We start from the raw sequence: 11,759 nt of genomic DNA on the forward strand, positions 1-11,759 counted from the left end.
GATCTGTGGCCATTTTATCCAGGTCTCCAGTTTCTACCTAACTTATCAATTGACAAACTCTTTTGCAATCAGAATCCGGTTTTTTTTTAAAAATCCCCAGCCCCTCCAGGCTAACCATTGTGATAACCTCTGCCCATTAACTCTTAACAATTACTCTGTTAGCATATTTAAACAGTCCTTTAAAAGTAGATTACCCAGAAGTCTGGTGGCTGAGGGGGATTTTTCTCCTAATCTTCGGTGTTTTTCTTGCTGGGGCCGTATCCACACCCACCCCCGGTAGAAACTTTTCCCCCCCAGGTAACCTGTTAACGTGTGGAGAAGAGTCTTGTAGATTGTAAACTAGATATTAGGTTTCTAAAGTTTGCATTGATTTCAACTGAAGTGAGGCTCCCCATCCATCCACCCAAGGTTATGATGTCTACTAGACCAAATGTGGCTGTTCTCCGTTCCCAAACTCCCCTGAAGCAAGAACTACCAACAGTGAAACTTGAAGAGTTTTCTTGGGATCAGGAATCCATCCATGGAGGAGGTCTATCCAGACGAGAAGCCTGCCGACAGCGTTTCAGACACTTCTGCTACCAGGAGGCAGCTGGTCCAAAGGAGGCTCTCAGCAGACTCCGGGAGCTTTGCTGCCAGTGGTTAAGGCCAGAGGCCCACACCAAAAAACAGATCCTGGAGCTGCTGGTGCTTGAGCAGTTCCTCCTTGTCCTACCTAGAGATATTCAGGACTGGGTGCGTGGGAAGCACCCCAAGAATGGCGATGAAGTGGTGACCCTTGTGGAGGATTTGCAGACAGAGCTTAGCAAAGCAAGGCCTACGGTAAGAAGAAAAATCTAGTTTGTTGTAATAAAATCTATATGGGAGAGAGATTAGGCAGCCTGGAGAAATAGGAGGAGTTCTGAATATCCAAAACTGATCCCCTCAGGCTAGGCCCAATCCATTTATATGTTATTTAAGGGGGAAATAGATTCCTTTCATTTGGACTCGGAAACAGTTATTGCACAGATTTAAGACAGAAGTATATGCCTAGACAAATATCTGTGTAAAAAGGCCCCCAAAAGATTTAGTAGACTGAATGGAATAAGTTAACCGTATAGAAAAAGCTACTGAGATCTTAGGCATTTTCTAGGCTGTATATTCCTTGAAGCTGACAGCTTGCCTTATCAAAATTTTTTATGTCTCCCCTCAGTGTCTCCATAGAGTAGGGACTTAATGTTGAAGGAATGACCAGCTAGATGAAATATAAACACAGGGGTCATCTGAAGTGGGGAGGGAACATGTGAGCATGACCTGGGTGAACTAGGGTTCAGCCAGAAAAGATCAAACTTACGGGACCTGAGTGAAAGTGTCCAAATATTTGAAAGGCTGATCTCTGGAAAAGGGACTAGGCTTTTTTTACTTGGCCCCATTCTCTAAAAATAAAATAAATAATTAGAGTATTATTTACAGGAGGTTCTTCTAGCCTTTGATTTCTAAAGCTGGTGAATCAGGGAGATAGGTTCCTTGGGGTGAAGACTTGTGTCCCATCTGTGTAGTTGTTAATAGATAAGGAAGTTCAGTAGCCTTCTTTTCTAGAGAGCTATCCTTACTAGGTTATGCTAGAAGAAATAGTTAAAGCAATGGAGTGGAGACTGTACAAGTATAAATAAAGAGTGTATGTGGATAGAGAACTAGCCTCAAAGTATTGAAGAATCAAGTTCTCTGCTGCTATATGTGACCCTTGATAGTGACCCAGACATAGCTATCATGGAATTGGAATAGTAGAGGGAAATTCCCCATCCAGATGAAGTCACTAGTTGAATTTGGGGAAGTAGGGGAAGAAATCTCCTAGAAAACGGACCTTCTTTTATTTGTTCTAGTTATTTATTCACTTAATGATCTGAAGGTCCATCAGTTCCCCGTTGTTCCACTTTGAATGAACCACAAAGGTAAATAAGACAATATTCTTGCCCTTTAGGATCTTACAGTCTAGGGGAATTATATAAAATGGCTACATAGGTAAATACACCACAGATTGAGACTATGATAAAAAGTAGTGAGAGAGACGCATTGGGAGCCTGGAAGGCCCAGTTCCATGTCTGATCTCTGATACATACTGGCAAAGTCACCTTGGGCAAATCAACTAATCTCTGCCCCAGGAAGTTGCAGAGAAGGTAGCATTGGTGGAAGAAGTTAACTCCCTAAAAGCTTCCCACACCTATGAGACCACAGGTCTTATGAAGTGTTATGTCATCAGATGATCCAATAAAAGTGAAATCATTTTCACTTGGAAAGTAGGGAGGAAAAGCTTCTTATGGAAATATCAATAAGAGCTAGGTCTTATAGGATGGGTAGGACTTCAACAGAATATGGAGGAAGATTATATATATAACATGGGTGTTCTAGGCATCAGATATAGGAAAGTGTGGGAATTTACTTGCTGATTACAGATCATGAGGAAATAATATAAAACAAGATAGGTTAAAGTCAGATTATGGAAGCCTTTGAATATTACTTTTAAAAAGTCTGATTTTAGGCATTGAGGAGTCCCTGAAATACTTGTCTAATTTTTATCTTAACAACTGGCAACTATTTTTTTTCTGATTTTGTTTTCAGGATTGATGATATAGTATTAACCTCTCCCAACTTTTCTCTCCCACTCTTGCTCTATTCCTTGCTGACCTTAGGAATTCAACGAAATATTTGTTTCTTTTAGTTCCACCTTTCTAGTAGCTTTATTTTAAGGGGATTTAGAATTTCCACTATCTGAAGAATGAATGATCTTTCATAAAAATCTCATCTTTATGGGCGGTCCCAGGTATTTGGCCACCCATCCAGGTGGCTAGTGCCCTCGGAAAAGCCAACAAACCTGATCACTGGAGAGGAGCCCCAGAAACCCCAACTGGAACCAGCCAAGTCTTTAAAAGAGGGAAAGTGGAGTCTTCTAGCTAAGTCCAAGCAACAATTAACTCCTGGCTTACAAGGGGAATTCCATGTCTACCAAGAGAGAGGTGAGGAGACACGCTTCTCCTGGGGAGCCTGGGAGTGGTCCAAGGTGAGAATAGGGGTATAAACACATGGCAGGGAAAAGGAGAACAATGGTTAGTTTTTGCTGGGTCTTTTCTTCACCAGTAAGAGTTGTCCTACTACCTCTTCCTATCCCACATATTGCCACAACTGGCCCTGAGTAGTGAGCAGAGAAGTTGTAAAATAGTTGTGGACATTTTTAAAAAGTTTTTTTATTATAGCTTTTTATTTACAAGATATATGCATGGGTAATTTTTCAGCATGGATAATTGCAAAACTTTTTGTTCCAATTTTTCCCCTCCACCCTCTCCCCCAGATGGCAGGTTAACCAATACATGTAAAATATGTTAAAGTATAAGTTAAATACAATATATGTATACATGTCCAAACAGTTATTTTGCTTTACAAAAAGAAACGGAATTTGAAATAGTGTATGATTAACCTGTGGAGGAAATCAAAAATGAAGGCAGACAAAAAATAGAAGGATTGGGAATTCTATCTAGTGGTTCATAGTCATCTCCCAGAGTTCTTTCGCTGGGTCTAGATGGTTCAATTCATTACTGCTCCATTGGAACTGATTTGCTTCATCACATTGTTGAAGAGGGCCACGGCCATCAGAATTGATCATCATATAGTATTGTTGTTGAAGTATATAATGGTCTCCTGGTCCTGCTCATTTCACTCAGCATCAGTTCATGTAAGTCTCTCTAGGCCTTTCTAAAATCATCCCACTGGTCATTTCTTATAGAACAATAATATTCCATAATATTCATATTCCACAATTTATTCAGCCATTCTCCAATTGATGGACATCCACTCAGTTTCCAGTTTCTGATCACTACAAAGAGAGCTGACACAAAAATTCTTGCATATAGAGATCCCTTTCCCTTCTTTAAAATCTCTTTGGTTGGATTCATTCACAACTCCACCAACAATGCATCAGTGTCCCTTTTTTCCCACATTCCCTCCAACATTCCACATTATCTTTCCCTGTCATTCTAGCCAATCAGATAGGTGTGTAATGGTATCTCAGAGTTGTCTTAATTTGCATTTCTCTGATTAATAATGACTTGGAGCACCTTTTCATATGGCTAGAGATGGTTTCAATTTCTTCGTCTGAGAATTGTCTGTTCCTATCCTTTGACCATTTATCAGTGGAGAATGGCTTGATTTCTTATAATTCAGAATCAATTCTCTATATATTTTGGAAATGAGGCCTTTATCAGAACCTTTGACTAAAAATGTTTTCCCAGTTTATTGCTTCCCTTCTAATCTTGTCTGCATTAGTTTTGTTTGTACAAAAACTTTTCAATTTGATACAATCAAAATTTTCTATTTTGTGATCAATAATGATCTCTAGTTCTTCTTTGATCATAAATTCCTTCCTCTTCCACAGGTCCTATATATATCCTATATTCTTCTAATTTATTTATAATCTCATTCTTTATGCCCAGGTCATGAACCCATTTTGACTTTGTCTTGGTGTACAGTGTTAAGTATGGAGCAATGCCTAGTTCCTGCCATACTAATTTCCAATTTTCCCAGCAGTTTTTGTCAAACAGTGAGTTCTTATCCCCAAAGCTAGGGTCTTTGGGTTTGTCGAACACTAGATTATTAAAGTTATTGACTGTTTTGTCCTTTGAACCTAACCTATTCCACTGATCAACTAGTCTATTTTTTAGCCAATACTAAATGGTTTTGGTAACTGCTGCTTTATTTATGGACATTTTAATAATGCTTTTCACCTCCCTCAGGTTCAACTGTTCTTCAAGGCCCTTCTCCTTCCCAGGAGGAGAGATCTAGAGACCTGGAGCTGGCAACTGTGCTGGTGAGCTAGGGGTTTTAAATGTTTCTGTCAGGTTTATAGAATGACTCTTATTGGGATCCCGAGAGGGAGGAAAGAGAGCGCAATGGGAATACGGACAGGGATAAACAGACCCAGTCTACCAACAAATTAACTTTTGGGAATTCAGTTCCTTTCCCCCAAAGAGAACCATAAGTCCTTAGACCAGTTATGTCAATCTCAAATGGAAAAGGAAGCCTTGCATGTACATTATTGACTAAAAAAACTACATAATATTATCTTATTTTTTTATTGCATTTTATTTCCTGGTTATATTTTAATCTGGTTCAGGCAGAGTGTTTGACTTCTCTGCTGCCAGTAGGTTATCCCAATCTCTTCCCCATACTCTCTGTTCATCATCTCCTTTCTCCTAAATCTCTCCAAATCTACAGCATATACTTTGCTCCCAATCCCCGCCTCTATTTTATCAGTACTGCTGAGAAAAGGCGTGGGGTAAGGAAAGCCAATTGTGTCTTTATCTCTTTGTCTTTCTCGGGATTTCAAGGAGTCCCTGACTGTTGAGGATGTTGTAGTGGAGAAAGTCTGGCCTGCACCCCCTCTAGGTAAGATTCCTTCAACTATAGAAGGTTTGAGCATTATCTGTATTATAATTTCTTCTCATTTGGCTTTTTTAACCACTTATCCCTATGTAAATAAGCATTCCATCAAAGAAAGGATAACAATTCAATTTACCAAGTATATTTTTATGCACTAATTACCGGGACTATAAAGAAAAATACTAGATTGTTTTCTGTTGTGTTTTCCTTGCTCCCTAATAGACTCCACACTAGATCTTTAAAGCAATAAGCCCTACCTTTTGCTTGCTCACAGCTCTTTTCTGGCCCCTGCAATACCCGCAGTACTATAAATACCCCAGCTGGGGAGCTTTAAACTAGAATGGGAAGACTGGGCAAAAGGGAAAAAATGCCTTTTGTAAATGCCAATGATCTGACCCAGTTACCCAGTTTCAACTATACTGCTAACCTATAAATTATTTAAATAAATTTACTCTCAGCAGCCTCAGTACATTTCTAGGGTAGGGACAACTAGTAGTTGATATCTTAATACATAGATTTTAAGAAATAATGACAGTTCAGCAGATGGAGGAAGGGGAGACTACCAAAGACCAATAGGCAAGGCTTTATATCTATTGCTTAATCTTCCTTTTCCCTTAAACTAAGAAAGTTAGCTCTTTGCTAATATTCACATAGCTCAGAAGAGCAAAAGTGGACTAGGAGGGCATCCGAGGCAACTATAGCCATGTCACTGCTATCCCAAAAGATACTAGAAAGGAGCAAAGAAATTATAGGGAGAGGGGAGGTTGAGCCCTGAGTGCTAGCTTATAGTCATTCATATGAAGCATTTCTTTATCCTTGATCACTCTAAGCATTACAAATAGCCATAAACAGAACATTCTATCATAGCCCAGGCACTTTGAACTTTCTTAAATGCTATCTTAATATCTCTGGCAGTCCCCAAATTCTGTGACTCAAAGCAAAATAAACCCAAAAAATGTGTCATCTCCAACAAGTGAAAGTTATACTGTTTTGTTTTTTCCCTTTGGAATCAAAGAAAGAGTGCTTTGCCATAAGACATGGGCTTTGCCACTGCCTCTGGCTGTGCTCTTTCTGTGATATTGGGCAAGTCACTCCACCTCTGACTGTCATAGACAATTCTCTAATTACTAAATTGCTGGAAAGCGTTTCAATACATGAGTTCATCTCATTGATGCTATTTGCTTCCTAGTGTCATTCACTCCCTTACTCATTCCTCTCTCTGAGGGAACACCAGAATAAGATTCTTCTATCTCCTCTCCTGAAGTACAGTATATATATATATATTTTTTTACCTCCCATCTTCTGCATTGTGGTTTTTTCCCGTGTCCACATTGTCATCAAGTATCCTTCTCGTGTTGAGACTGTTGCCTATTTATGTGTCTGTTTTACATTACCCAGGGCTTGGAATTGGGACGCAGAATAGGGAAAAAATAAAGCAAGAAGGTTCAGAAAAACCTGCAACACTTCCAGGAAAGGTGGGCAAGGATATTTGTTTGATGTCCAATAGGGAAGAGTTACAAGAAATTCAGTGGGGTGCTGACAAACAATGGGGCCCTGCTACTTCAGAGGGTAAAGGAACAGACCCCTCTAGTAAAAGTGAAGTTTGGGCAGTGAAAGTCTGTGATGTCCAAGATAAGCCCCAGCCTGAACTTGAGGAGACACCAAAGAAGTGCCCTGAGTGTGGAGTAAGCTTTTCCCAGTTGTCATGCCTCCAGGCACACAGAAGAACCCACGATTCCCTCAAGCCCTACCAGTGCCCATGTTGTGGGAAAAACTTTGGCCGGGGCTCCATCCTCAAGCTGCACCTGAGGACGCACACAGATGAACGTCCCTACGTGTGTTCCGAGTGTGGGGAATGCTTCCGGCAGAGTGGTCACCTGAGAAAACACCAGCAGACCCACTCTGCAGAGATGGCCTTCTTGTGCGCCGACTGCGGTCAGGGTTTCCAACAACGGTCCAGCCTCTTGCGACATTTACACGCCCATGCCAAGGAAACAGAGCCGGACATCAAACCCGCCTTCCTGTGCTCCGTCTGTGGGCAGGGTTTCCAGCGGCAAGCCAATTTCCAACGTCACCTGGGTCTCCATGCCGAGGAGAAGCCCCTCCAAGGTGCCGAGTGTGGCAAAAGCTTTCTTCAGGGTGCCAACGAGCAGCAGCAAGCCCCCCCGGAGAAGAAGCCCCATGTGTGCGGTGAATGTGGCAAGGCCTTCCAGAGGAGCGAGCACCTGGTCACTCACCAGCGGATCCATACAGGAGAAAAGCCCTTCTCCTGCCAGGACTGCGGGCGGGCCTTTAGCCAGAGCTCGCAGCTCACTAGCCATCGCCGCGTACATACCGGGGAAAAGCCCTACGCCTGTACGGAGTGTGGGAAGCACTTTGTGCGCCGGGCGGGCCTGGCCCGCCACATGCTGACGCATGGCGGGGAGCGGCCCCATCACTGCGGTCAGTGCAACAAGCGCTTCAGCCAGAGCCAAGACCTGAGCCGCCACCAGCGCAGTCACACCGGGGAGCGGCCCTGCCGCTGCAGCGAGTGTGGCGAGAGCTTCAGCCAGAGCGCCCACTTGGCTCGCCACCAACGCATCCACACGGGGGAGAAGCCGCACCCTTGCGACACGTGCGGCCGCTGCTTCCGAAACAGCTCCAACCTGGTCCGCCACATCCGCACCCACACCGGGGAGAGGCCCTACCACTGCAAAGCCTGTGGGCGGAGCTTCCGCCGCAATGCCCACCTGCAGCGCCACCTGGGGACCCACCCGGTCACTGACGCCCCAGAAGCAGGCAAAGAGCTTCAAGAAATGGGGGCCGCTAAGGAGGCTCCGCAGCAGTGCCAACAGTGTGGGAAGAGCTTCAGCCGGGGCTGTAACCTGCTTCGGCACCAAGCCATCCACACCGGGGCCAGGCCCTACACCTGTAGCCAGTGTGGGCGGAGCTTCAGCCGCAATTCTCACCTGATGAGACACCTAAGGACCCATGTCAAGGAAACTCTGTATTAGGCAACCCTGGAATCCTTACTCGACCAAGACCCAAACCCTGAATCCCTCAGAGGGGTCTGCGCCGGGCCTGCTTGTGGACTGCCAGTCTTCAGAGAAAGTGACCTCATCTAGCTCCCCATTGGTGCATCAATCGCACTCTCCCTTGAAACAAAATAACTGCTTTTTAAAGTCTTCTTGGACTCTTCATGCACAGCCCTCGTTTTTCACTTTCTCCTCAACCCAGGATTATCCTGAATGTTTGTTTAATGACCCTGATTTGCAAACCCAAATACCTGGACTTTTGGGTTGTTGATCTAATGCATCCTAAGTAACTCCTCCTTAGGAGCTGATTATTAACAGATCCTAGAACTGGACACTACTTATATTGGTAAAAGGCTTAAAAACATTCAAATTAAGTCTGGTGCTTCACAAAAAAACTTCATATGGAGGGGAGACCCATTACCTTCCTGAAACTAAATGTTCTAAGCATTCTATCCGGACTTCTATCTTAACTATTCCAGTGATAGGACAGTTAAGATACTCCCATGTATTTTGGGGGAGAATCCCATTCAACTGAGTGTCCACCCAGACAAGATTTGAAATGGTTTTTTTTAGACAAAATAATTCTTAAAAAATTGCTTTTTATTTTGAATTTAACAAAAAAAATTCTATGTACAAAGTAAAATTAACAAAGGAATATATGTAAAATTGAGCCTCTAACACAATTTACTTTTTTAAAGTATATAATAAATATATTATGCTACTTTTAAAGTTAATATGCTTATGTTTTTCCTTGAATTTCCTTCTGTGCATTTAAGAAAAATATTGCCAGTGACCTTTTATCTCTCTATCTGTATCTCTTTAATTATCTCTTTTTCTCCCAATGTTATTGATAGCTCTTCTCAATGGTTAAAACTCTGGGCCTGGGTCAGAGACATGAATTCAAATTTGGACTCAGACCTTTACAAGTAGTGTGAATGATCAAGTCACAATCTGTTTGCCTCAGAGTTCTCAACTGTAAAATGGAGATAATCATATCACTTATTTTGCAAGAGAATTATAAGGATCAAATAAGATAATATTTACAAGAAAGAATTAGCATAGTATATGGCACAGAGTATGCACTACATAAATGCTTATTCCCTCTACTGCCAAATAATATATTTTTTAAAAAGACAGTTCTTGTAACATAAGCATAGTCAAGCAAATCCATACATTCGACATGTCCCAAAATGTAAAACAGGAATTTATAAAAAAGAAATATTAAAAAGCATATCATTTGGCTATCTTTCTAACGTTAACTTTGTACCTTTAAATAAATTGGACTATTCCAATTGTCCAATTCATCAATCAGATGCCCTATGCCTTCCCTTAAAAACATTCTACATTTCTTTTTTAAAAATCAACTATACATATTCAGTATCTTTCCATCTTGTCTCAGATCTTTAAATCTAGCCAATTTCCAACTGTGACTTCCTCGGGCCCTTCTGCATAGTTTTCCGTCAACCATTCATTAAACCTCTCTGCTTGGTGATGGGGAAAAATAGCAAGGAAGATGATTTCTGTCTTGATAGAGTGTAGTGTCAAGTAAGAACATGACTCAGGGCAGGTATAATTCAAAATAGAATAAGATTACAGCATAAGATAAAATAGTGCATTTCACTTAAGAAAGGTCTTATTCAACTAGAAAATGGGGAGGGCTTTCCAGAAAAAGGAACATTTAAGATAGTTCTTGAAGAAAGGGTGGGAATTAATCAGGTAGACACTGAAGGAAAGCATTTCAGAAATAGGGACAAGGTAAGCAAAGGCAGAGAAAAGTAGATGAGGATGGTGGCAAGGCATAACAGATTGTAGAGGAGTTTTGAGTGTGAATGTTGAAAACAGTAAACTTTATATTCTGTAGAAGATAGTGTTCTCTTTGTTGAAGCTGCCTAGGAATTAAACAATTTTTCAAAATTAAACTGGTGCCAAACCATAGGCCCAGTTTTTTCAATAGTATTTTATTTTTCCAAGTACATGTAAAGATAGTTTTCAACATTCATTTTTGTGAGACTTTGTATTATAAATTTTTCTCCTTCCCCAAGACAGCAAGCAATGTGATACAGGTTAAACATGTGTAATCCTTGTAAATGCATTTCTATATTTGTCATAATTGTGCAAGAAAAATCAGACCAAAAGGGAGGGGAAAGACATGAGAAAGAAAAAATTAAAAAGGTGAAAATATCCTGCAATCCACATTCAGTCTTCATAATTCTCTCTCTGGGTGCAATTGGCATTTTTCATCCCAAGTTTATTGAAATTTCCTTGAATCATCTCATTGCTGAAAAGAGCCAAGTCCATCACAGTTGATCTCATAGTCTTGTTACTGTGTCCAAAGTTCTGATTCTACTCACTTCACTTAGCATCAGTTCATGTAAAGTCTTTCCAAGTTTTTTTGAAATCAGCCTGTACATCATTTCTTACTGAACAATAATGTTCCATTACATTATATACCCTAAGTTACTGTGGTATATTGCCCAACTGATGGGAATCTATTCATTTTCTAGTTCTTTACCATCACACAAAGAACTGCTACAATCATTTTTGCACATAATAGATTCTTTTCCCTTTTTTATAATCTCTTTGGGATACAGACCTAGTAGTAAGACTGTTGGATCAAAGAGTATTGCAATTTTATAACCCTTTTAGCATATTTCCGAATGGTTGCATTGCACCAACAATGCCTTAGTGTTCCAGTTGTCCCCACCAACATTTATCATTATCTTTTCCTGTCATCTTAATCAATCTGAGAGGTATGTATCTCAGAATTGTCTTAGCATTTCTCTAATCAGTAATAATTTGCAGCATTTTTTTTCATATGACTAAAAATGGCTTTAATTTTTTCATCTGAATCAACTGTGATGGACTTGCAACAATGAGGAAATTCAAGGCAATTTCACTAGAGTTGGGTTAGAAAGTGACATCCACATCCAGAGAGACTGAATGTGGATCAAAATATAGTATTTTCACCTTTTTGTTGTTTGTTTGCTTGATGTTTTCCCCTTGCATTTTTTTTTTCCCTTTTGATCTGATTTTTTTTTTTTTTTGCACAGAATGATAAATATGTTTAGAAGAATTTCACATTTAAGCTATATCAGATTGCTTACTTTCTTGGGGAGAAGAAAGGGAGAAAAATTTGAAACACAAGTGTTTGCAAAGGTGAAGGTTGAAAACTATCTTTGCATGTATTGGGGGGAAAATACTTTAAAAATTTTTAAAGAAAAAAAATTTCATCTGAAAATTGTTCATATCCTTTGACCATCTATCAATTGAGGAATGACTTGTAGTCTTATAAATTTGAGTCAGTTCTCTTATACACTTTAGAAATGAGGCCTTTATCAG

General features: G+C 40.5%; 1 protein-coding gene across 1 annotated transcript; it reads left to right on the top strand.

The window, feature by feature from the left end:
• The first annotated feature begins 414 nt into the window (after positions 1 to 414).
• Positions 415 to 8,631, top strand: ZSCAN10 (zinc finger and SCAN domain containing 10). Its single transcript, XM_051973092.1, has 5 exons — positions 415 to 819; positions 2,798 to 2,990; positions 4,761 to 4,834; positions 5,355 to 5,412; positions 6,805 to 8,631. The coding sequence occupies exons 1-5, from the start codon at positions 415 to 417 to the stop codon at positions 8,397 to 8,399; spliced, it is 2,325 nt and encodes a 774-aa protein (XP_051829052.1). The 3' UTR covers positions 8,400 to 8,631.
• The last annotated feature ends 3,128 nt before the right edge of the window (positions 8,632 to 11,759 follow it).

The sequence above is a fragment of the Antechinus flavipes genome, chromosome 1, assembly GCF_016432865.1.
Source record: "Antechinus flavipes isolate AdamAnt ecotype Samford, QLD, Australia chromosome 1, AdamAnt_v2, whole genome shotgun sequence".
NCBI lineage: Eukaryota > Metazoa > Chordata > Mammalia > Dasyuromorphia > Dasyuridae > Antechinus > Antechinus flavipes.

What these genes read in the sequence shown, in the direction of transcription:
- ZSCAN10 (XM_051973092.1), top strand. Translation starts at nt 415, where the DNA reads ATGTCTACTAGACCAAATGTGGCTGTTCTCCGTTCCCAAACTCCCCTG. An exon ending in TTAGCAAAGCAAGGCCTACG is followed by an intron (nt 820 to 2,797) that starts GTAAGAAGAAAA and finishes GGGCGGTCCCAG; the next exon opens with GTATTTGGCCACCCATCCAG. An exon ending in CCATGTCTACCAAGAGAGAG is followed by an intron (nt 2,991 to 4,760) that starts GTGAGGAGACAC and finishes CACCTCCCTCAG; the next exon opens with GTTCAACTGTTCTTCAAGGC.